We start from the raw sequence: 26,934 nt of genomic DNA on the forward strand, positions 1-26,934 counted from the left end.
GAATCCAACCTTAGGACACAGAGCAAAGAGTCATTTAGTGATCAATCCCCTATTACAGCACAGGCACAGTCAGTCTAATCAATATTTTCATGTATCTGGCCAGCTTTTACAAACCTGGGGTAATTAAGATTCTACAATGTCTTAGGTAATCCTTAATATTTCACTGGCTTTTCTTCTCAACTATTTTGTTTCTTATTACTTTTATCCTATCCTTCCAGACTCTGTAAATACAAACCTAATAGGACTATTATAAAAACCAAGTTAAATAGGAGGTTTGACAGTGCTCTAAAAAATTTTAAAGACCCACATAAATGTATAATAATGTTTCTATAATAAGGACTGTATTCTTTGTGTAGCAGTACTTAAGTTTTTGATGGAAAGAGGAGGAGGAAAGACTGAGATGTAGACAGACTAATGCTAAGGATTGCCATGAGAATTCCTTCTGTTCCTGCCTTGTCCACTTACTAACTAGGAGGCTTGAGCAAGTCACTTTAATTTCTCCATCAAGAGAAAAATGGTCATTTTTCTTATTATAGAAAATTATTCATATTATAGAGGTAGTGGTGAGGATTAATGAATCAAGGTATATTAGGAGAAGTAAGCATCCATAGATTTTGTAAATTCTGCGGAAAGAATCTGGAAGGGAGATTTAGATACAGGCCCAAGTCCTAGCTAGACATGGAACCCTGGCATCCAGACACTTGCCTCTCAGTTCTAATTATTAGCACACTCCCTCTGCTAAATAGGATAAAAGGAAGAGCTTTTGTTCTTGTCCATTACAAAAACACATTGAATTGTCTATGGTGATTTTGTAACTGTCAAAGATTTGTTGCCCTGGAAATAAGGATTTGTAATAAGAGTGTTATCACACCTTTGTTGGTGTCAACTGTTCACTAGGAATAGTCAAAGAGATAAATGAAATATAAACAGGACAATGGCCTAAGTGCAGCCTCCCCTAATTGTTTATTTTCTTTCCAAACTGGCAAGAAGTTGTTGGAGTTTCATACTTCATTTTATATACAAACTGAGGTCCTGGGGGAGAGTATCCTTCATGTGAACAGCTCTCCCAGTTACAGGAGAAAACTGAGTAACAATAAAACCCTCGGGGACATCATTTAATATTTCCAGCATTTCACATGAGCTACTGACACTTGGGTCTTCAAGGGGAAAGCTGATTTATACCTTCAGTCGTTAGACAATGTAAAGGTGAGGTCAGGCATAGGCATCCTTCATCCCTTTCCCTGGTGCTCACAGGTCCCTTGGGCAAGGTGGAATCAAAGCATTTCAAATGGTAGAGGTCACAGGAGTGACATGGTAAGAGGTAAGAGAGCACAGCCTCCTTCCTCTACCAGTGGGTCTAACACCCATATATCTTCATATTGCCGTTGTTTCCACTTGAAAAATTATATGCAGTTGGTTTTACTTTTCCTTCCTTCCTATTCTGAAAACACGATTTCCACTCCCAATCTAAAGTATAATTTATGTCAAGACTAATGATTATGTGTTTCTGATTATTTTTTAAAAAGCTGAAACCTTTAACATAAATGCAAGACAACAGGTGTCCTGTTTTATAGCCTTGTACTTTTCCAACCCTATAAATTAAAATCATGTCTGTGCTGTCTCTGTCTTTGCACTGATCTGAAGTCATTCTAGGACATTCTAGGAATTCTGTGCTCTCTGGCACAAAACCTCCCACGTGGAAGGTTCCAGATAAATTTTTCTTGATTTGATTTGATCTACAGGTACTTGATCAAATTCTGGTCATGCCCAGTAATACAATAATACTTTGTAAATTGCAACCCAAGTTTATACCCTGGGCTTCTGACCCCAAATTTCATAATGGGATTCCATACCTTTTATTCCTTATGAAATAAAACAGCTCTCCAGTGGAAAGAGACCTCCTGCTTTTGTGGGTCCCCTTGCAATGTAGGAAGAGCTTAGGCAAATTAGACGTATGGTATAAAGTACAATATTAGAATTGTAAATGAGTCTTAAAATTACATAAAGACTACAGATTATTAAAGTATTCTTAAGACAATATCTAATTCAAATATAACTTTATGTAAATTTTTTTCTTTTTTTTTTTTTTTTGAGACAGAGTCTTCCTCTGTTGCCCAGACTGGAGTGTAGTGGCGCAATCTCAGCTCACTGCAACATCTGCCTCCCAGGCTCAAGCAATTCTTGTGCCTCAGCCTCCTGAGTAGCTGGGATTACAAGCATGCATCACCACACCCAGCTAATTTTTGTATTTTTAGTAGAGATGGTTTCTGCATATTGGCCAGAACTCCTGGTCTTGAACTCCTGGCCTCAAGTGATCTGCCTGCCTCGGCCTCCAAAGCACTGGGATTACAGGCGTGAGTCACCATGCCCAACCTGTGCAAGTGTTTTTAATAGCATTGTTTCTCTTCATTCTACACTGGTTTCTTCTTTCTTTTCTGGATTCCTTTGCCATGTACCTTCATACCAAGCTTAGGAATTTTGTGTAAGCAGCCACTCAGAATGGACATCATTATATAAATATGGAGACATGGCTGTACTGTGAAATGGTTGAAAAACTATTTTTAAAATTTTCTATTTTTATTTTTATCAAAATAATGTATGCATATAGTTCTTAAAAATCAAATAAAGCCAGGCACAATGGTGTGTACCTGTAGTCCCTTGGGAGGCTAAAGTGGGAAGATTACTTGAGCCCAGGAGTTTGAATCCAGCCTTGGCCACATAGCAAGACCCCATTTCCAAAAAAAATTTTTTTAATCAAATAATACTACAAGCAGTCACCCTGGAGTTCTGCTTTCCAGAGGCAACCCCTTTCCATTTTTTAAAAATTAACTTTTTCATCCATTCTGATGTGTCTCTTCCACACTTCTAAATAATATGATTAGACAGCTATTTTTTTAGTTTATCAATTTCATACATTACCTATTGATTTTATATTATGATAGGGGAGGAGTCAGCATTCCTATTCCATCCCAGCCATCAATTCCCCATTCTTCATGTTTCGAGTGTGGTTATATCATAATTTTTAGTTAATCAATATTTAGTGTTTACATTAACTATGTAAATATTATTTACGTCGACCCTTATAAAATTGTATAATTAAATTTTATTTCTTTATTTTTTATACCAAGGGGTATAAAAAAATACCTCTTTATTTTTTACCCAAGAGGACTGGGTTCATAGAGCTTCCAGATAACTGACCACGTGGAGGTTCCTGGAGGGTAGCATAGCCAGGGAGGACATGGAAGCTCCACACCCCTTCCCCCATACCTCACCCTATGCATCTTTTTACCTATATCCTTTGTAATATCCTTTATAATAAACCAGGAAATGTAAAAAAAATTCTTGTTTTTCCTAGAGTTGGCAAATGCCTTGACTTTCTTCATTTGCATAGTTTTCTAAGTCACCATCCCTAATTCTTTCCAAACTTTGCAGAATTGTAATTTTCCACATGATCAAACACTCCAGATGATCAATCAGTTCCATTTGTGCTTCTAGTCTCTCCTGGAGATCTCCATCCTCCTCCCCACTCTGGGCTGGCTGCTCTCAGGCCTCCTGCACAGCTGTCATCCTGGGACTTCCCTTTCATCCCTTTCCTTCATCAGAGCACCACGTTCTGGACCCAATGTCACCTTCTTTCTTGGTGGACTCCCTCATTTTGATGGAGCACATATTGTGGTGGCATCCTGAGAAAGGATGCCTGGGAGGTCAATTTCTTGAGACTTTGAATGTCTGAAAACCTCTGTATTCTACTTTTACACTTAACTGTTAGTTTGGGTGTGAGAATGCTAATGGAAATCATTTTCCCTTAGAACTTGGAAAGCTTTGCTTCATTGGCTTCCAGCTTTCATTGTTGCTGTGGAGAATTTCAGTGCCATTCTGATTCTTAATTCTTTGCATGACTTGTTTCTCCCCCCTGATTCAGAAGGTTTTAGGATCTTCTTTTTAAGAATTCTGTTCTGAAATATCACTGTGATTACCAATATGTGAGTCCCTTTTCATTCATGTGCTGGGTGTATGGAGGACCATGTCAATCAAAAGATTCCTATCATTTTGAGAAATGTTATTATTTCTTTGATAATGTCCTTCCCTCTGTTTCTGTGTTCTAATACTTTTTATCTTTTCTGGTTTCCTTTTCTTGATCTTTTTGTTCTATTTAAGATTTCCTCAGCCAGGTGCGGTAGCTCACGTCTGTAATCCCAGCACTTTGGGAGGCCGAGGCATGTGAATTGCTTGAGCCCAGGAGTTCTAGACCAGCCTGGGCAACATAGCTAAACCCTGTCTCGACCAAAAATTCCAAAAATTAGCTGAGCGTGGTGACACGTACCTGTAGTTTCAGCTACTCAGGAGGCTGAGGTGGGAGGATTGCTTAAGCCTGGGAGGTGGAGACTGCAGTGAACCAAGATCAAGCCACTGCACTCCAGCCTGGGCAACAGAGTGAGACCCCATCTCAAAAAAAGAAAGAGAGAGAGAGAGAGACAGAGAGAGAGAGAGACACACAAGAAAGAAATAAAGAAAGAAAGAAAGAAAGAAAGAGAAAGAAAGAAAGAAAGAAAAGAAAAGAAAGAAAGAAAGAAAAGAAAAGAAAGAAAGGGGAAGGAGGGAGGGAGGAAGGGAGGGAGGAAGGAAGGAAGGAAGGAAGGAAGGATTTCCTTGACAAGTATTTCTACCATCTTAAATCATGCAACATTTTAGTAGTTGGTCTTATGGAACTCTTAGCTTGGTAATGTGGGATGTGCTGCTCAGATTCTGCATCAGAGCTATTCTTTTTCCTCCTTTCATGTGCTCTACACAGTTTGACCCATAGAAGTCCAGCAGTCCCACTCAATGTCTGGGGCTAAACATCCCTGTGAACCTCATACAGCCCAGGTACCTGTCTCTTCTCTGGTAATGCCAAAGATCAGATCCCATTTTAAGGCTGAATATCCTGGACAACTCCCAGGCATAATGGCTCCATTTAGTAGTATATTACTGTAGCCATTCTTAGCAGAATGGGGTTCCTAAAAATCATGAAATTTGGGCTGAGAAATATAGAATTAAAGCATTATTCATCTTGACTTTATAGTTAGGACCATAACGTACATTAGATAAAATGTGTAGCATGGTGTAGCCAAAACAAAAGGAAAAAAAAAACTGGATTTGGAGCTTAAAAATACCTGAGTTTTGGCTGGGCATGGTGGCTCACGCCTGTAATCCCAGCACTTTGAGAGGCAGAGGCGGGGGAATCACCTAAGGTCGGGAGTTCGAGACCAGCCTGGCCAGCATGGTGAAACCCCGTCTCTACTAAAAATACAAAAAAAAAAAAAAAAAAAATTAGCCAGGTGTGGTGGCACATGCCTATAACGCAGCTACTCAGGAGGCTGAGGCAGGAGAATCGTTTGAGCCTGGGAGATGCTCAGATCACGCCATTGCACTCCAGCCGAGATCACGCCATTGCACTCCAGCCTGGGCAACAAGAGTGAAACTCTGTCTCAAAAAAAAAAAAAAAAGAAAAAAATCTGAGTTTATATCTTGGTTCTTCTTCTTTCCAACTGTGTGAGCCTGTTTCAGCTTCGGAAGGCCAGACTGGTGAGATCTTTCTGTCTGAATGAAGGAGATCAGAATTAAGGAGGTGTCATACACGAAAGCATTTTATAAACACTAAATAAAGTGTTATCCAAATGTAAAGTATTACTATTATCATGTTACTGTTGTAATTATTTGGTCAGGAAAGCCTGAATTTCATGCTGCCTCTCCTATGTGCTTTGTAACACCCAGGCAATTCCACAATTAGAAGTGGCTTTTCAAAAAGACACTTTAGTTCTTCTTTTCCTTGAAAACAAATGAATCTGGAACCAATCTACCTTAGCCATACAATATGTGCAGCCTCTTTTGTTCAGGAACAATCTTAAGGTAATAAACTTCTCTGCCCCTGTGACAGAGAAAAATGTTAGAAGGAAATGGGTTTCCATCTCAGGCTTCCAAGGTGCTATACCAAACAATAACAAGGGAAAAATTATTCAGTTAAACACACCTGACATGCATTGGCATCCAATATGCCATCCTCCTCACCAGGCATTATTACTTATATACCTGCCTGTAAGAAAGGCTGCTCGGAAGAGCTACTCTGCTTTTGTCAGACATACATTTTAGAGACTTTTAAATAAACTTATACAGCAATACCGAGCTGCATGTCTTCTAAACTTTGCTATTTCATCCGTCTATACCAAGTGCCGTGAAGCAGAATGGATGTGCCTTCAGCTTTCTACAGTCCTGGAAAATGAGCCAGTCCACTTAACAATAAATGGTGGTTGGTTCAAACACACATGACTGGTCTAGTGAAGAAGAAAAGAAAGTTGAGCTTAATGAAGTCCAGTGTCTGCGTCCCTGTGCATGGACAGGAAAGGACGAGTGTTTTATAACTGTTTATTGGAGTTAATGGTAATAAATTCCTCACTTGTGATGCATTAACTTTAATGTTTTCATTACTTGGTGATTTAGGTTTTCCCTTTTCACATTGTAAATCATGTTGTCCCAGTAGCAGAGCAGGTCGAGTGCCTGCCGTAATGTTCATAATGTTCAGTGGGGAAAGAAATGTTCTCTTTCTCTCTCCTGCATGGTCTGACAAAAGATGCTTTGCCTCATCCCGATTTGCTACTTGCTAAATAAGCAATAAAGACAGACAGACAAACAGATGCATCCAACCACAGTGTAGCAGAATATGGCAGGGCCTAGTTTAGATCCAAGGGAAATATAGGTCTCTATAGTAACTTTCCAAATGTATTTGGTACTAAAGTTTTTTCTTTTTCTTTTTTTCCCCGTTTGCTGAGTGTGAGCCCTTAGTTAATGAGCTGTGCAAATAGATATTGAGATTTAGTGTTTTTATTTTGCAATTACAGACTTGGTGATTTGGTTGGAAAATTTTGGGTTTAGAAACATCACCCTCATTTTCCCCTCCTAAATCTTTTTCCTTGCAAAGTTTGACTTCAAACTTGCTTGAGTTTTGTCAGATGAAACAGAAGAATCCAGAAATATTTAAATCTAGAATTTGTAACTTCTTTTTTAAGGGAGGGTGATTTTTGCCTTAAAGGTAACTTATCACAGCCAACATCATTTTTCTGTCTCTGAGCCCATACTGCTACACAGAGACACATATGGAGCTGTCTGAGGGTGAGGTTTGGCTTGGGAGTGGCCCTTTGACCAGGAGATAATACATACCAGGTCAAAGCCACATTGCTAAGATCACTGCTTTCCCATCAAGTTCTTCCTGATGGGGTGTGAGAGTTCTCATTAGATCACCCACCCTGAAATACCCCCTGAGAATCACGATAATTAGTTCCTGAGTCTTCTTTTGTCTTTTCTGCTGTGTTTGCTTTTAAAGTTTTCTCAATGCAGTACTCTGATGATATCTGAATGTCTTTTACTAGAGAGACATAGAGAAGGCAAAATTATTATCATTTGATTCCTCCTTAAATCTTTTGCTTTGGATAGCAACTAAAATAGAGATGTCAGGAGTCTGTCACACTAATCTCCATGTAGCCTTCACCATTAACAGTATTAAATGCTCAGACACACATAAGATGTTTGCTCACAGGATGCAAACCAATGTACATGTAAAAGCTCAAAAGGAAAATGCCATTTCTCCAGGAGATAAATAAAAGAACATGACTGAGGAAACACTATCAGTGACCAAATTCTCAGCCACTCAAAGTCTATAGCTCAGAAGTTGCTATCAATAGCTATTTCCTAAAGAGTAATCAGTTATTCATTTGGCACAGTCTTTTGCCTGTTTATTGTTTCTTCTGAACCCTGTTCTGGAGATAGATAAGGACCAAGGCAAACAGAATTGGTGTGCCAATCAGGCTGTAACATGGGACTCAGAAATTTATTTCTTTGCCAGGCGTGGTAGTTCACACCTATAATCCCAGCACTTTGGGAGGCTGAGATGGAAAGATTGCTTGAGACCAGAAGTTTGAGACCAGGAGTTCAAGACCAGCCTGGGAAACATAGTGAGACCCTGTCTCTACCAAAAATAAGAAATAAATTAGCCAAGTGTGGCGGTGCACACCAAGTAGTCCAAGCTACTTGGAAGGCTGAGGGCAGGAGGGTTGCTTGAACCCAGGAGATGGAGGCTGCAGTGAGCCATGATTGCACCACTGCACTTCAGCCTGGGTGTCAGAGCAAGACCCTGTCTCAAAAAAGAAAGAGAGAGAGAGGAAAGAAGGAAAGAGGGAGGGAAAGAAGCAAGGAAGAGAGAGAGAGGGAGGGAGAGAGGGAGGAGAGAAGGAAGGAAGGAAGGAACGAAGAAAGGAAGGAAGGAAGGAAAAAGAGAGAGAGAGAAATTTATTTCTCTCCAGTTGAGGTTCATGGCATTTTATTCTGATTTTTTCTCCAAAATCCTTTTTGGTCCTCTTTCTTTCATTCTCAGCGCTGTGATACGAGCTAACTTCTGCACCCCCACTTCCTCCTTGTTGTCTTGGCAAAATCCTCCTTTCCTTGCCTCTTCTTACTTTCTTGTTTTATATGATACCAACCCTAAGATTAAAGTAGAACAAAAATTACTGTTTGTGACTTAAGCGAAAATGGTTTGACTAACAAATATTCACTTCCATATTGCATTCCTAGATCACAAGTCCTATTAGGCTAGAAGTGGTTTCAGTTCAGTTTAACAAACATTATTGGGTACCTACTGTGTGTACGAGGCCCCTGGGGATAAAAAGAGAAACAAGTATACAAATAATGAATTGCACTGCTCTCTATGAAAAAGGGACCAGATTTCCCACTGGCAGCTTTTCTTTAGGCTTCCAGAAATTAAATAATTAGTATCACACTCCTTACAGTGTATTGTGTATATTTAAGGGAAAGATCCTTCTTAATTCCACATCAGTTCAACAACTAATTAAAGAATGGCCCAGGGCCGGGCGCGGTGGCTCATGCCTGTAATCTCAGCACTTTGGGAGCCTGAGGTGGCTGGATCACCTGAGGTCAGGAGTTCAAGAACAGCCTGATCAACATGGTGAAACCCCGTCTCTACTAAAAATACAAAAATTAGCTGGGCATGGTGGTGGGCACCTGTAATCCCAGCTTACTCGGGAAGCTGAGGCAGGAGAATCGCTTGAACCTGGGAGGTGGAGGTTGCAGTGAGCCGGGATTGCGCCATTGTACCCCAGCCTGGGCAACAAGAGTGAAACTCCAACTCAAAAAAAAAAAGAAAGAAAGAAAGAATGGCCCAATCTTGTGATGGAGCTCAGCTATTCACATGTTCCAGTTCCTCCTCAATTTAATTCTTTTTTTTTTTTTTTTTGAAACAGAGTCTCCTTCTGTCACCCAGGCTGGAGTGCAGTGGCATGATCTCGGCTCACCGCAACCTCCACCTCCAGGGTTCAAGCAATTCTCCTGCCTCAGCCTGCCGAGTAGCTGGGATTACAGGTGTGCGCCACCACACCCAGCTAATTATTTTTGTATTTTTTTTTTTTTAGTAGAGACAGAGTTTCACCATATTGGCCAGGCTGGTCTCAAACTCCTGACCTTGTGATCTGCCCACCTCGGCCTCCCAAAGTGCTGAGATTACAGGCATAAGCCACCGTGCCAGCCTTCCTCCTCAATCTAATTCTTACTCTTCTTACCTAGACAATTGCCATGAAAACCCTGGCCCATCCCCCTACGTGCACGGCTATATGCACCAAAGAAGAATCTAATATGCAACTTCTTTGTTTCCCCATTTTAATCCAGGTACTATAACGTTCTGTTCACTTAATTTCTTCCATGGTGTCATCTCTTTTCCTATAACTGCAAGATCTATTTTTACCCTCCTCCCTATTGCCTTGTACCCAGGTCCACAACTACCCTTCTTTTCCCAGGAATAGCCCTTTTTCTATTTGCTTTTTCAAGGATTCTAGCAGCTTTACATTGTTACTAAGGTCTTATGGAAACCCAAGCAAAGTGGCAAGAATGGAGCACGTTGAGGAAAAGATTTAGGGTCCCTGGGAGCCAAGACTGTGCTATAAAAATGTTCTAGAAAATGCTATAGAAGCACAGAAGAGGGAGTATATAATTTTACATGGTGGAATCAAAGATTCAAAGAGGATGTGACATTTGAATTGAAGGAGCACTCCCAACTCGGCAGCTGGGTGTAGAGAGAGGAAGTTCCAAACAGGAAAAACAGAATACACAGAGACCTGGCAGTGTAAAGTGCATGGCATGTTCCACAGGACAGAGTCTGTTCCTTATTGTTGCTGGAGTACTGGGAGGTGACAAAGTTGGGAGAAAATGAAACTGGAATGTAGGAAGACACCAAGTACTTAAAAGTCTTTGTATGCTGGAGAGTTTGAGTTTCATTCTGTAGGTAATAAAAAACCATTACAGGATTTAAGCAGGAATGTGACATGATCTGTGTTTTAGAAAGATGACTTCTGGCCACAGTTTGGTGAACCAGTTAAAAAGTGATTCTAAACCCAGGCAAGGCTCTTTTCTTTTTATTTCCTTTTCTCTGTGTTCTTATCACAGTCCAGTGGCATAGTAAATAAACAGATCTGAAAATGACATTTCATCATTCGTTTTTAAAGATAGGCTCTCAAGTGATGCATGTATAATCGTGATCTGACTCAGGGGGAATACGTCGATCTTGCAAGGTTTGTAAAAAGACAATGTGGCATTTTAAAATCCTCTCCTCCTTTTTAGAATCATGAGACCATTGAAGGATTGCTGCCTTAATTTGTATCAGGATTCCCAGTTTGCTCTGTTGCCACTTACTGTGGCTTAGCTGCTAAAGATACTTCAGGTCTTTTGCGGTTCTATATTAAGGATGGATTCTTAGGATAAAAATGAAACTGAGGATGTTGGGTTACAGATATGTGTTATTGATAAAATCAAAAGACACATATGCTTAACCCACCACCACAGAACACTCATGGTTTTGAAGGAACACAATTTTTTTTTTCAAGTAAATAAAGCACCGTGGGAATTCATGATGCCACAATTATGATAGTACATCAGATTCATTTCATCACTATAGGCTGTAGCATACATAGGATAAGCTATAAGTTATTTTTGATTGACTTTTCCCTGTAAGAAAGCGTATCAGAATGCAGTGAGTGGTATTGTTATAGAAAAACTTAAAACCCGTTCTTATTCTAAAAGTAAATTATTCAAAATCTCTGTCCTTTAACTGATCAAAGTATACCAATGTTTCACGATTGAGAAGCAATGGATTATTATAGTTAGTCATTCTTTAAGATGAACTCCTGACACCTACCAGAAAGTATTGATTATTACCATTTATTTAGATACTATCATTAGTGCATTGAAGTTACCATGCTTAGAGTTAGAAGGGCTTTTTCCTAACACTTTCATTTCTTATAAGTAAAATCCCACGGAAAGTGAAGATGTGGAAGAGAGCATCTTGAAAGACCACAGATCTCCTAGACAATTAGCATGTGTTGCCCCTTTGTAGGAATGAGAGGGTTCTTCATCCTCCATGAATACTCATGGTTTCTGTAAGTTACCTTGTGGCTTGGCATTACTGAGGGAATACTTTATGAAAAGAAACCAATTTGGATATTTGGCTTTAAAATCCTTTTGTTTTGTTTTTGTTTTTTGTTTGTTTGTTTTTTGTTTTGTTTTGAGTCTTGTTCTGCCACCTAGGCTGGTGCACTCTCAGCTCACTGCAACCTCTGCCTCCCAGGCTCAAGCAATCCTCCTGCCTCAAGCTTCCAAGTACCTGGGACTACAGGCACATACCACCATGCCTGACTAATTTTTGTGTTTTTAGTAGAGACAGAGTTTCACCATGTTGGCCAGGCTGGTCTCAAACTCCTGGCCTCAAGTGATCTGCCTGCCTCAGCCTCCCAAAGTGCTGGGAAAAATCTTCCTTTTCAAACCCAAATCTGTTCCTTCAAGAGTAAGTAAATCATGTCCAAGATTTCTGCATGAGCCCTACACTGGAACAGGGTTTCTTTTTTCTAGATGATCGCCCTTGCATCAGAAGAGGTCTTACGAACCTTGGTGACCAATCAGCACTTTTTTTTTTTTTTTTTTTTGAGTCGGAGTCTCGCTCTATCACCTGGACTGGAGTGCAGTGGCACGATCTCGGCTCACTGCAACATCCGCCTCCTGGGTTCAAGCAATTCTCCTGCCTCAGCCTCCCAAGTAGCTGGGATTACAGGTGTGCACCACCATGCCCAGCTAATTTTTTGTATTTTTAGTAAAGACAGGCTTTCACCATGCTGGCCAGGGTGGTCTTAAACTCCCGACCTCGTGATCTGCCCACCTCGGCCTCCCAAAGTGCTGGGATTACAGGCGTGGGCCACCACGCCCAGCCCCAAGCAGCATTTTTTGAGAGCTTCTGGCTGTGCCCTCTTATAGGTACTTAACTCATGCATCCTTTTATTGAATTCTGAGACTCCTTTGTATTTTGCTCTATATCTCTGTTGACCTCTTGGATTTCACATAGATCTGCCCTAGGAGGCAATTCCAAAGATTAATCAGTTAGTACATTTAAAAGTAACCGAGTGCTCACTTTGGCAGCATATATACTAAAATTGGAATGATACAGAGAAGATTAGCATGGCCCCTGTGCAAAGATGACATGCAAATTTGTGAAGCATTCCATGTTTTTGAACTAACGCAGAAACAGAAAACGTAATATGGCATTTTCTCACTTATAAGTGGGAGCTACACATTGGGTACACATGGACATAAATATGGCAACAGTAGACACTGGGTAAATGCACGAGGAGGTAGGGAGGGAAGCAAGGGTTGAAAAACTATTATTGGGTACTGTGCTCACTACCTGGGTGACAGATTATTCATACTCCAAACCTCAGCATCACACAATATACTTTGTAACAAACCTACACATATACCCCGATTCTAAAATAAAAGCTGAAAAACATAAAAATAAAATAAAACCTGCTCATTTTACTCATAAAAAAGTAAATAAGAAATATAGATACTAAAATAATTTTTTGACACCAGGAGTTAGAATAACCACACATCATGCCTGTTTCTTCTTCCAAAAAACAGGGTCTCTTTTTGTGGGGGAGTGAGATAGGAAGACCCAATCTTTCCTCATCCACTTCTGTGCATGTCTGAAGCTCAGAGTATTGGAAAGAGCATGGGCTATTCCAACTGAGCAACCTTCAGCAAATTATGTCATTTCATTACACCTCAGTTTCCTAGTCTGTAAAGTGGGGATGATAATAAAACATGCCTCATAGGGATGTTGTGGGACTTAGATGTAAAAATGCTTGATACAATGCTGATGAATTTAAAACTGGTTAGGGTTTTGGGGGGCCATTTTTGTTAAAGCATATTCATTTTAATTATTTTGTTTATTATCTGCTTTTTTTTTCTTCGTACTACTGACCTAGAACCTCAGAGGTTTTTTTTGTCTTCAGTATAACAGGATTTTCTCCACAGATTTCTGTAACCTGGGTTCACTATAACCTGGATTCACTGGTATTTTTAAAAGACCTTCAAAAATTAGAAGGGCAACATGAGTCTATTGAGGTCTCATGAAAGTTGTCTTCTGTGTTGGTTTGCTAACTACAAATGTGTCATTTCTACCATTTTCTGGGGTCCTTTAGTCTAGCTCCTGTTGCTCATGTTCTGTTTCCTAGCTTCTTACATCACAGCTTGTTGAAGAACTTGATTAAGTACGTTGTGTTCATTCCCTTCCTTTCATCTGTTGTCCAATTTATTTCTCCATGAACAGTTCCATTCAGTTAGTTTAAAGCCATCTGTTTGAGTGCTTTCTATATCTTTGAAATTTTAGATGCTAAATCTATTACTAATGTTTTAGAATTTTTCACCTTTCATATGTTAAGCTAAATTCCTTTATAAGTGAAGCACAATGCAAGAAAAATGTGTGGTATAAGTGTAAACTCAGGTATATATCAAATGGAACCACGGAAGTTAAAGAAGTATATATGCCTGTTCAAGGGACTAATCAAGGAATAGTCATTGAAACCAACTTCCTTGTTAGCATCGGAAGATGACACTTCCTGCCAGACACTACAAACTATCATTTATTGACTGGTTCCTGAAAATTGAGAAGAAGGCAAAAAAGTAACCCAGAAAAGTAAGAAGCTAAGGAAAAGCAGTAATGAACATATTAAAGAAGGCCACAGAAATCAAATGCACAAAAGAGAGGTTCATGAACAGATTTGAAATCCACAATCACCAGACAAGAGAAAACTACCCCCTCCCCAACCTATCTGCAATACCCTCCTCACCTTGGTACATTTGAGGCATTTTAAAGCGTGTGTTTGTGTTTATGTCTGCAGATGCACACACACCAGCCATCTGTGACTGCATTGGAATTGCAGGTGGAATTTGACCATTCCCAGCCTTCAGATGTTAAATTTTCTTCAATCTCATACACCCAATCCCCAGGTTTTTTACATGAGTACTTTAATGAAGGATCCTGCTAAACTTCACCCTGTCTGAAATTCACCCCTGTTAGCTATTAGTCTCTAGGCTCAAGTTGGTTAGGTCCCTCTTTTAAACAGTTGAAAAGAACTTGAATTAAAAGGAAGAGGGAGGATGGGAGAAGTCCATAACTTAACAGGGGGACAATTTGAACAAAAGATGTTTTTTAAAAAACTATTTATTTTCCTTTCAGGATGATTTAGCAAGAGACCAAGCCAGCTGCCTATAATGAAAGTTAGTGGGCACCTGGTTTGTTCTGCAGGGGCTGCAGCCTTTTTGCGTGGAAATTGTGTGGCCTCCTGTGCTATTAGCCTTGTGCTCTGGTGTTGCCAACTGATTTCTCCAATTCTCTTTTCTCGGTGGGCTAGAACGCAGCTGGTTAAATAGTCCGTGACTCACATAAGCTCTCGTGTCTTTTTTATTGACTGCTTTATGGAAATGTATCACACTCCAAAGGGTCCCCATTGTTGTTGCTGTGCATAGCTGACTAAAGAGTCATGTTTAGCATTGAGAGATGGAATCCTATTCTGTCGTTTTTTATTGCTTTTTTTGATGTGGGTGGGATACAAGGGTTTAAAGGAATCTAGATGAAGAGAAAGATATCTGAGAATTTCTTTTATCTTCATCTGCCATGAAAGTTGGGTGGCCATCACTTCTGGGTAACATACTTCTCTGTTGATCTTATCTTTGTGGCCCCATATCCTTCAGCTAAGTGAATCTTTTCTTTATACGGGCTGTTCTGAGAGGTTTAGTTAAGTGTAGTGGTAGGGAGAGATTATGACACTAATGTAATTCTGTTTTGTGCTGATATAATGTAATACACCTTTAGACTTAGCCAAGAGGACCATTTATTCTCAATAAATCAAAATCATTTTTATTTTTTCATGACGGTGGTGATATCTTTTCTCAGGTAATGAACAAAAAGCTTCTTTTTTTAATTGTATACTTAAATATAAATTGTTTGCCTTAAAATAGCAACTTATACAATTGTTTGCAACTTCTTCCTATTTTTATAACCGTCGTTTAAAGCATATTTTACATACTATTATTCATTAAGTAGTTCTCTGTAGATCTGTTCATTTACCAGTAGGTGTGGATCCAGTCATACAAGATTCCTGCCTCATCACCCCATGGCATGGCTAACACTGTTCATCCTCAGGATCACTAGTTCTTGATCAGTAGGACCCTGCACTGACACTGAAAGAGGAGGTACCTTGCATGCCACTGTGGATTCCCACCTTGGTTATTTGGATTTGTCAGATAGATCATGGAGCTAATGAGATTGAGCTCAGAGCCAACTACATTGAGAACAACTCTGTTATTGGACTCACCACACAGTACCTTGTACACAGAAGACAGTTAGTAGACTAGAGACTGATCTGACGTCATTTCCTAATTTTTTTTCCGTAGACATTCTAAACTTAGCCTGTAATCCCATTTTTTCCCACTGCCCATAAGGGGAACCAGGCAACAGAATTCCTCAATACAGATTCTGTCTAATGAATAAGAAAGCAACATAGACCGGGTGCGGTGGCTTATGCCTGTAATTCCAGCACTTTGGGAGGCCAAGGCGGCTGGATCCCCTGGGGTCAGGAGTTCAAGACCAGCCTGACCAACATGGAGAAACCCCGTCTCTACTAAAAATACAAAAAACTATTCAGGCATGGTGGTGCATGCCTGTAATCCCAGCTACTCGGGAAGCTGGAGCAGGAGAATCGCTTGAACCCGGGAGGTGGAGGTTGCAGTGAGCTGAGATTGCACCATTACACTCCAGCCTGGGCGACAAGAGTGAGACTCTGTCTCAAAAAAAAGAAAGAAAGAAAGAAAGAAAGCAACATAACACATCTTACTGACTATACACAAAAACACACCATATAAAAAGCTGTTTCCAGCTCTATTCCTTTTCAGAATCTTGTTAGTGAATGACCAAGAGAAAAAATTCAGCAACTCCTTCGGTACCCAATCTTAGCAAACTGAGTTTGACTCTTGGGGAGAGAAGGTGGTGATGGTGCTGTCCCTTGTCTCCTAGAATTAGTGACTTAGAGTTACATCTCTGCTGTATTATGTCTTTGTTTCCTTAGTGGTGGCATTCTTGGGTTTCAGTTGGTGGGGAGAGAAAAACCTCATGCTGATAATGTACTGAAAGTAAATGAAATTAAATAAGCGAAGCAGTGCTCATCACTACTTCCTCCCCCCTGGGTAATTCAATTCAAGCTCTCTCTCTGATGACAACTCACAGGGGCTGTCTCTGTCACCCCGCTGGGGCCTGGAGTCTTAACATCTAAATAAAAGTTTCACTCAAGCATTTTTTATGCTCCTGCCAGCAGGATCAGTGAGCTGGTGTGGGCACATTAATGTAATATTCATACTCACAGACTCTCCCTGCACACGAGGCAATGTCTTTCCATTTTCATAATTATAGATGTTCCATAAAATGGCATTTAAATTTGCATTAAAAAAAGGAGGTTTGAATTCTAATAGAACGTTTAACATGTCTTTTATGATTCAGACTCTTGGCATCTTTGACAAGGAGCTGTGTCTCTAAGTTTAACAAGACCTTTAAAAAGAAAAGAAAAAAAAAACCTGTGGAAAGAAGAGATGGAAACTCCCAGCTTATGGGATCGTGTTTTCCTCATCTCCCTATGTCTTTCATTTAATTTTTAGGCCTCCAGGAGCAATTTTTTTTTTAAGAGGCAGGGTCTCGCTCTGTCCCCAGGCTGTAGTGAAGTGGTTCAATCACAGCTCACTGCAGCCTTGAACTCCTGGACTCAAGAGATCCTCCTACCTCAGCCTCCCAAGTAGCTGGGACTACAGGTTTGTGCCACCACACCTGGCCTCCCCAGGAGCAATTTTTTGAGAGCACTTCAGAGAGCCTTCTCTTCTATAACTGGTCCTCACCCCACTCAATGCCTCACCCTCAGTAGAATCTGCTACTGTTTCCTTGGAGGGTGTTTTCAGAGGGGTAGGAGAAATGAAAGAACCCTAGAAAAATGAACTTTCCTTTGCTGCTGTTCATCTCATGCGTGCACCCTGAGATTGATTAAAAGGATTTATGGCAACCACATAGTTTGCTAACTGTGAAACACACAAATAAAAGTAGTCCATGAACAAGGAGGTTAACAATAAGGACCAATTGGATAAAAAATCAGGCACATAGACACACTTAAAAACAGAAAAAGAGGCTCTTCTGATCTACCTTTTTATAACTAAGCTTGAAACAGCTTTAAAGCAAAATGTAATTTTGATTGCATTTTAAATTGTCGTAGATGTTATTTTAAAACAAAAAGTAGGAAAAGCACTGAGCAAAGTGCCAGCTCATAGCCACCATTGAATAAATGTTATTGTAGGAAATGTTCAAAAAACAACTGTTTGAAAAAAAGTTATTTCAACCATAACTCTCAAGATACTCTATAGGTGGCCCAGTTGATTCATATGTAGTTATGCCTTACTTTGTTTTGTATTTGGTTTGCTTCATAAATTGTTTAAGACAATCCAAAAGAGATTTGAGTTCTGGGACTAAAAAGAATAAATGTTAAAATACCGCTAGCCCAATTACCTTCATTTTGCCTAATTAAGAAATGTGGAGTGTGTTCTTAAAAGAGGCTTTTTTTTTTCATTCTTCTTTCATTTTACTTTTTGAGAAGTAAATTCCTTCTTTGTCTCCATCCTTTGTCCCTCCCTTCTGTGAAGTAAGTATAAACCCCAGTGGAGGAAGATGGATTAGGATTTTGACTTCTCAATAAATTTGTACCTAACAAGGCTAATTGAAAGCCAAGAATGTTAGTAGCATACAATTAAAGGCTGATGTAAGTTTCAGGGTATTATTTGTGAAGCCTTTTACAGTTCTTAGATTCTTTCGCATACTTTTGTTTGTTTGTTTTGTTTTGAGACGAAGTCTCATCCTGTCGCCCATGCTGGAGTGAAATGGCACGATCTCGGCTCACTGCAACCTCCGCCTCCCGCATTCAAGAGATTCTCGTGCCTCAGCCTCCCGAGTAGCTGGGATTACAGGTGTGTGCCACCATGCCCGGCTAATTTTTTGTATCTTTAGTAGAGATGAGGTTTCACCATGTTGGCCAGGCTGGTCTCAAACTCCTGACCTCGTGATTTGCCTGCCTCAGCCCCCCAAAGTGCTAGGATTACAGGCATGAGCCACTGGGCCCAGCCTCTTTCTCAGACTTTTAAGAAATCAGGATTTGACAGTTATTGCTAAGTTCAGCTTGCATAGCCCTTCTTCTATGAACTTAAAAAAATTTATGTTCACAGAGGCGGCTATCTGTTAAGAGAAAAAGAATTGAGTGTGTGTTTATTGCTCCCTCTTAGGTGACTACGTTTATGGTGGAATCTATTACTCATTAAAGCTGTCTGTGCTGGTAGCTATTCATTTGACTTTTGATTATCTCAGTGAGGTTTATCCAACTTGGAACTTATATCCACAAAAAAATTCTTAAATTTGGCTGGGTGCAGTGGCTCACGCCTGTAATCCCAGCACTTTGGGAGGCCAAGGTGGGCGGATCACGAGGTCAGGAGATCAAGACCATCCTGGCTAACACGGTGAAACCCCATATCTACTAAAAATACAAAAAAAAAAAAATTAGCCAGGCGTGGTGGTGGGCGCCTGTAGTCTCACCTACTTGGGAGGCTGAGGCAGGAGAATGGCATGAGCCCGGGAGATGGAGCTTGCAGTGAGCCAAGATCGCGCCACTGCACTCCAGCCTGGGCGACAGAGACAGGCTGTCTCAAAAAAAAAAAAAAATTCTTAATTTTCTGGAGTCCTTTTCCTGCCCATCAGTGCATATTTACGCTACCTCACCTTACTACAAATTAGTGTATATTTAGATAGTTTTAAGCAATTTTAGCATTAGATATAATTGAAAAGAAAGAAAATTGGCTGGGTGTGGTGGCTCACGTCTGTAATCCCAGCATTTTGGGAGGCCGAGGCGGGCGGATCACTTGAGGTCAGGAGTTCGAGACCAGCCTGGCCAGCATGGTGACACCCCATCTCTACTAAAAATACAAAAAACATTAGCCAGGTGTGGTGGCGCATGCCTGTAGTCTCAGCTACCTGGGAGGCTGAAACAGGAGAATGGCTCGAACCTGGGAGGCAGAGGTTGCAGTGAGCCGAGATAGCGCCATTGTACTCCAGCCTGGGTGACAGACCAAGACTCTGTCTCAAAAAAAAAAAAAGAAAGAAAAAGAAAGAAAATTTACTTTTCCCTCCAATCATAAAGAAATTGTTTTATTTTGTACTGTGTTTAAGCAATTGCCCTTTTTGTACTCTGTTTTTAATGTGAATTACCTAAAGTAGCCTAAATAAATGAAAATTTTGCCACGTTTCAATAAAGCATTTTGCCATTGGTCCTTTTAGGAATGGAAGACATCGTAAAAGGAGCTCAAGAACTTGATAACGTAATCAAGCAAGGATACTTGGAGAAGAAAAGCAAAGGTATTGGTCAGACCCACAGATTTCATAACATTCCAGGAAGGGAAGGGAAGTGAGGAAAAAGAAGGCTAACACATTGGATGCCTTCTCTGTGCCCGGTACTGTGCTAGGCGGATACAAGGCAAAAGCAAAGCAAGGAAAGGAAAGGAGTCTGGTGTTTTCGTGTAGGCTAAAGAGAGATGTCCCAGCCTTGAGCAGACCGTAAGCTTCATCAGGATAGGGATGGTTATGTCCTGCTCACCTCTGTATCCCCAATGCCTGGTATGTGACAGGTGCTTGATAAAACTTGTTGAATCAATGAATGGTGTTCTTGTCCTCATCTCTCAGTGTGCTCCCACTGTGTAGTTTTTATATCATATGTGAAGCAGTCTACTTTCAAATTTCAGATAAACCCAACTCTTTTGTTTTTTGTTTTTGTTTTTGTTGTTATTGTTGTTGTTGTTGTTTGAGACAGAGTCTCACTCTGTAGTGCAGTGGGTGTGAACCTGGCACACTGCAACCTCCACCTCCTGGTTCAAGCGATTCTGCTGTCTCAGCCTCCTGAGTAACTGGGACTACAGGTGCGTGCCACCATGCCCAGCTAATTTTTCATATTTTTAGCAGAGACAGGATTTCATCATGTTGGCCAGGCTGGTCTTAAATTCCTGGCCTCAAGTGATCTGCCCGCCTCAGCCTCCCAAAGTACTGGGATTACAGGCATGAGCCACCACACCCGGCCTTTTTTCTTTCTTTCTTTCTTTTTTTGTTTTAAGATAGGATCTCCCTCTATTACCAAGGCTGGAATACAGTAGCGCCATCATAGCTCACTGCAGCCTCCAATCCTGGGCTCAAGCAATGCTCCCACTTCAGCCTGTCAAAGAGCTGAGACAACAGGTGCACACAACTGTGCCTGGCTATTTTATTATTTTTTTATAGAGACAAGGTCTCACTTTGTTGCCCAGGCTGGTCTCAAACTCCTGGCTTTAAGCATACTTCCCATCTCAGCCTCCCAAAGTGCTGGGATTACAGATGTGAGCCACCACTTCTGCCTTCAAACCCAACTCTTGACCTTTAACTCATTTAATTAGAGTAGGTACCACTAGAGTTGGCATCTCAGGTTTAACACTCAACAGGCAAATTGGCTCAGCACCAAAACAAAGGCTCTTTCATGGCCATGGCCTGGAGAATCATTTTGCTTTGTCAAAGGCAACACATAAAGATATAATGGAGAGTTTGAAAATGTACAGGATGAGATTAGAACCCAAAAGATATAAAGGAGTCTAGATAAAAAGACAGCTGTGGGGGCACAGAGCAGGCAACCCTGTTTAGAACTTGGACCTTTAACTGAGCTAGTCCCCTGGACCCTGAGTCAATATGGGATAACCTGTGGGAGTGAAAAGGAGGGTTTTACAGTCCATTAACCTGGGAAATAAAACAATAACACACTGGACTGTATGTTGTTGGATTTTACAGACTCTTCAATGATGGTAGTTACCTGAATTTATGTCCCCTACTGCTGTTCTGTTTAGATCATAGTTTCTTTGGATCGGAGTGGCAGAAGCGATGGTGTGTTGTCAGCAGAGGTCTCTTCTACTACTATGCTAATGAGAAGAGTAAGTGTTCTTCATTTACACAGCAGCATCTCACTCCTGGATGCAAACAGTTCGTAAATTCTCAAGCACTTAGATCCCAAGATAGCAGTCCTTAACTAACACCCATAAAGGGACATGCTTAGGAAAGAAACTGGCATGGGCAAATAATACCTTGCCCGTCACCAAAAAAGCAGAACCCAATTTAGAAATTATTTCACCTTTAAACACTAAGAGTGTGGTCAGCACATCAAATGGTTATCTTTTATGATGATTAACAACACATTATCAAAGTTGAATGTTTTGGTTTTTAAAAAAAATAAAAAGAACTTCAAACTCTTTACAGGCATCAATACCATAGCTAAAAATTGAAATAAATTAATTCTGAGAAAGACTTAAAGAACTTAAACAATGGCCCAGAAATAGAACCCCCTAAGGGCATGCTCCCTGCTTTATCTTAATGACTGCTAGTAAGTAAGTAGTCCAGTGGACATTCCTATAGCCATGGAATATTGAGACCCAAATGGTTGCTGTACCCAAGGCATGCCCTTCAGCCAGATGACAGCAGCAGTGAAGTGTTGACTCGGGCCAGAGATAGTTTCTTAATGAGCCACCACTGACTTAATCAAGTCAACACTCATGAGCTAACCCTAGAAGACCTCCCATCCATGTTTAATGTAATTGATTGGTTTATGAAAAGAAATAGAGGATATAAGCACAATTGGAGGCAATTACAAATAAAGACAAGCTAAAAATTATTATTATAGATGAATGCAAACTTTTGAATAGGGGATACTCTTCTACAGAGTTGGACTGCCCCAGGAGTAATTCTAAGACGCAAGAGGGAGACAAAGTTTAAAAAGCATCAATTCTTCTTGGGGCTTTCCTTGTACTGTGCACCTTCATACAGAGGCCAGCGATACAGATTGAGTAGACTCTTCTTTTTCCTTGCAATCATTTTCTGTTTCTCATTCCTCAAACTTAGTGCTCTCCCAGTGCCTGGATATCCAATATAGGGAATAATCAGACACCCACCCAGTTGCCTTTGTACTTCCTGCACCTGTGGCACTAAGGTAGTGGAAAGAACTGCAGCTTTGGGCCAGGCGCAGTGGCTCACGCCTGTAATCCCAGCACTTTGGGAGGCCAAGGCAGGCAGATCATGAGGTCAGGAGTTCAAGACCAACCTGGCCAACATAGTGAAACCCCGTCTCTACTACTAAAAATACAAAAATTAGCCAGGCATGGTGGCATGTGCCTGTAGGCTGAGGCAGGAGAATTGCTTGAACCCAGGAGGTGGAGGTTGTGGTGAGCCGAGATCACGCCACTGCACTCCACCCTGGGCAACAGAGCGAGACTCTGTCTCAACCAAAAATAAATAAATAAATAAATAAAAACTGCAGCTTTGCTAAGTGACTTGAAATCCTTAAGATTTGCCCAAGCAATTGTCTCACACTGCCTCCCTGCCTGCAGTAGTTATCACAGACCTTTGCCTACCTTTCACCATCCTAGATTCATCAGAACATTTCCCATCTAGGGGCAAAGGCTAAAGCCCTGTTTGGGAAGGATAACAGCATAGTTTGTAAACTGAGCTACAAGTCCTCTGTGTCCTTCCAACCCCCAGACCACTCTCCATCCCAGCAACCACAATTTCTCCTCTAAATTATAGGCATTCAATCCAGCCAGTTGTTCTTTTCTTATTTGAAAACTTCAAACTAATATGACACTTCTCACTGTAAATATGTTCATCATTTCTTTTGCATTTAAATAAGTGGTTGGCATATCTAGATATAAAACCAGGTGTGTCACATCTGTTCATTCAGAATCTTCCATACTCATGGTGAGAGAGGAGCAGGGAGAGCAAGAGCAAGAGACTCGGAAGCTTTTACTGACCATTTTGCCATTAGGGTGAAATAAAATCTGGTGACCAAAGAAACAACAAAACATTTTAGTGGCCAGTTAGAACAAGGAGAGATACTTTAACAAAAAAGATTCTGGTGTCAAAAAGCACTGTTCCATAGCTCCCTTCTCGCCAGTTATTTCTTATTGTGCCCATGACATTTTCTTAGTAAGAATAGTGTTTGTGTATTTCTTTTAGCTCAACCAGGTGAGCACAGAGTCATTTTTCCTTCTTCTTTCTTTTTTAATATTGGCATCGCACTGCCATCCTTGTCATCATTATCATCATCAAAAGGCATTTATTAAGCAATTCATTTCACATGATATAGAGCTCAAAGCATCCCAGACACTGTGGTTCCTGTTCTCTGTGTGTTCTGCCTGACCCACACAATGAGGATACAAAATTCTTGAGAGTCACCTCCTCTTTTTCTTGTTTCTAACATTTTTTTTAAGTAGTGACAAGCAGAATAGTCTCTCTTCACTTACGGTCCTTTTCCTTTTATCTCCTTCCTCGTCATCTAATAATACTCAACATTATTCTGCTACTTCCCAGGTTGACCTCTTACAAGGAGGATAAAATACTGAGTTTTAATCATTCTCCCTCTAGCATAAATTCCCACCTGACCAGCAGGGAAGGGGGAGAGAAGTTTAGCCCAAATGCTACATAGGGCATGGGAGGCGATTCCGGGACCTTATAATGCCCCCCTGTGCTGCTGTCCCTCCCCTCAAATGTGAGCTCTGCTGACCCTGATAATAATGTTTCAGCTCTATAATAGCCTTCAAGAGCCTCACATTTACAGCCACACTCTCTCTGCTGTAATAATTCCTTCTTTCTGTTATTATAGATCTCTTAACATTCTAATAAATTCTCTGTCTCTGTTGTACTCTTTTGGCAAAATAACCTTTCACGTTGCATTTCCCTAGCTTGGCAGTGATATCTGCCTTACTGTCGCAGTAGCCTCTTCTTAAGCTTCTCTAATAACTTTTCCTTGACTATTGTGGTTCCTCAGGGATGTAACAGCTGTTTCTGTGCTTTTATTTTACATACCAGAGAAGATGCCTTCCCTTGGCAGTTGCATCTCTCTAGGGATACAGGGAGCTTTCCTGTCTTGCAGGCAAGCAGCCCAAAGGGACCTTCCTCATTAAGGGCTACAGTGTACGGATGGCCCCCTACCTGCGAAGAGATTCCAAGAAAGAATCCTGCTTTGAACTGACCTCCCAGGATAGGCGCAGCTATGAGGTAGGACGCATCAAGGAGATGGTGATCCTTCTTGGTGTTGCAGTTTCCTTCTGTATTGCATGTGAGCCATGGTTGCTATGCTGGGTTCCAGCCTTTCTTTGTTACCTGCTCATTTCATACCAACTAAGACCCTGTTTCTTGGCATGTCCTCACATTTGCTATGCCACACCCTCCCCTCTGTTGCCACTCTCATCCTAGTACAGACTTTGCTTGGCTTCCATCCTTCATTCCTCCCCTTCTCAATTTCACTTCATAGGTGAGATGCTTGTTAATTGCAGCACACAATCCAATTCCTTACTTATAGTCTCTGATTTTATGGTTTAAATTCCCATTCTCTTTATTCTTCAACTGATTTTCTTCACTTCCTTCCATGAAATCCCAAAAAAAGATCTAACTGTAGAGTGAAAAAAAAATTATTTTCCCATGTTCATCTTGCTATCCAAAATAATCTTCCTGTGTGTAGATGCTTTGCATATCTCTGGAAGGATTTCTAAGATATTGGTGACGATAGTAACAATAATAATTGAAGGACTAGAGGACCTGGTCGGGGCAAGAAAGACTTATTCCGTACTGTGCTCAGTTTGAATCTTTACCTCATTATAAAATTAATGTGTTTTATTTTATTTTTGCCATCTTCATTCTGAATGACCAATAAAATTTAAAAATTTCTGACTGTGGAAATATAGTGATTTTCACCAAAAATGTATGTTTGCATGTGTGTGTGTATTGTTTCCTGCTTTTTGGTAATTTTTATCTTATCACAATTTTATTAAAGCAATTTAGAAAAACTTTAGCTTATGAAAAAGGAAAACACCATACTAAGAGTAAATTAACCACTTAAGTAACACTTTTAGTCTTCAGACTTTTCTCAGCATTCTTCTTTTTTATTTCTACAGTATCTTAACTCTTATTTTGTTAAAGGACCTAGGTCTTCATTATGTAATTTCCAGAAATTTTTTAAAATTTGAACTAAAACTTTTCTATAGAGTCCTTTATGAATATATATAATATAGATCTATGCACTGAATATGTTCCTAGTTATTTTTATTATTACATTCTGATAGTAACACATCCAGGTAAAAGTTTATGTAACAAGTCTAAACCAGTATTTCTAGAAATGTTTTTATAGAAATTTGTTTTTAAGAAATCAAGAATAACAATGTCTATTAATAAGCATTATGCAGGAATCCAGTTTCTTTGTATAGCATATACCTTTACCTTACCCTAATGGCCAGATAATTAAAATATTTTTCAGGAACAATTATTTCAAGTTGATTCGTTTAAAATAAAAAAATTACTAAAGGCTGATGCTTGACTGGCCTATTTTGTTAATCAGAATGTACTTTATTTACTTCTTTTCTTTGGCCTATTGAATCCAAATCATTACCATGGTCTGTGGATTCTTCTACAATATCCTTTGGCTCTTTCCCTTCTTATTTATTCCCACAGCTATCACAATAGTTAAGTTCCTGTCACTTCATCCAGAGGAGCAGTTGGTCTTCTGCCTCCAGATTTCTCTATTCCAATCCTTCCTACTCACTGCTATTGAAAGAATCCCCCACTCCTTTTGCTAGAGCTGATAGTGGCTTCCTGTTGCCTGCATTTTAACTCTGAACTCCTAGTACTCAGAGCCCTTTTACCAACTCTTCTCTGACCCTCAACTCTCCAACTTCATCTGTTATTGTTCTTCAGTCAAGCTGATCTGCCAGGCTTCCCCATAAGTCATGTTCTCATTCCTGTTCTTTTGCACATAGGCCTGCCTACCTAAAATGTCCAACTCTGTCCACCAGTTTCCACCAACTCTTCTTTAAAATCCAGCCAAAATGGTATTATTTCAGCAAGCCACTCTGACCTACTCTAGGCAACAACAGGTGCTCCCTGTCTCCTCTTAATATCCAGTTGTTACAAAATGTGCCTCCTTTTAGTGTTCCCGTGTCATGTGTGTGGGTTGATTTGCTTCTTTTTCTTGTAAACTTTTCTCAAATAAATGTCTGATGAAGGAATAGATAATCAAATGAAAGAATGCACAAGGACATGAATGTCTAGACTCAAAGAGCTGTCATCTCTGGGTATGCAAAATTGCAGAAGGAAAAAATCAGTTTGAGTGAAATATTTGGTCTTTTTTCTATATGTTAAGCAGGCAGAGAATCCTGAGCTTTAAACTTGACTCTGAAACTCAGTGGTTCCTCCCCCTTGGACATCCCTGTCAAGATTCATGGAAATTTTAGTGACACTGATAAATTAATTCACTGATTTTTCTCTAGTTTACAGCTACTAGTCCAGCAGAAGCCAGAGACTGGGTGGATCAAATAAGTTTCTTGTTAAAGGGTAAGTGTCATTGTTACAGAAATAATACTTGAGTTGATTTGCAGTTATGTTGC

At 40.2% G+C, this 26,934-nt stretch overlaps 1 protein-coding gene and 1 non-coding gene across 5 annotated transcripts in view; both read left to right on the forward strand.

Moving 5' to 3' along the window:
• SKAP1 (src kinase associated phosphoprotein 1) overlaps positions 1 to 26,934 on the forward strand; it is a 296,926-nt gene that overhangs the window by 221,181 nt on the left and 48,811 nt on the right. For all 4 annotated transcript variants that reach the window (XM_063706296.1, XM_055387722.2, XM_019028638.3 and 1 more), the window contains exons 5-8: positions 19,775 to 19,852; positions 21,358 to 21,441; positions 24,429 to 24,553; positions 26,818 to 26,881. In XM_063706296.1, coding sequence (XP_063562366.1) covers positions 19,775 to 19,852; positions 21,358 to 21,441; positions 24,429 to 24,553; positions 26,818 to 26,881 — 351 coding nt within the window. The remainder of the gene's footprint in view (positions 1 to 19,774; positions 19,853 to 21,357; positions 21,442 to 24,428; positions 24,554 to 26,817; positions 26,882 to 26,934) is intronic.
• Positions 12,486 to 12,592, forward strand: LOC115934719 (U6 spliceosomal RNA). Its single transcript, XR_004070483.1, has one exon. It is a non-coding gene; the product is annotated as a U6 spliceosomal RNA (small nuclear RNA).

This window comes from Gorilla gorilla, chromosome 4, assembly GCF_029281585.2.
Source record: "Gorilla gorilla gorilla isolate KB3781 chromosome 4, NHGRI_mGorGor1-v2.1_pri, whole genome shotgun sequence".
Lineage (NCBI taxonomy): Eukaryota > Metazoa > Chordata > Mammalia > Primates > Hominidae > Gorilla > Gorilla gorilla.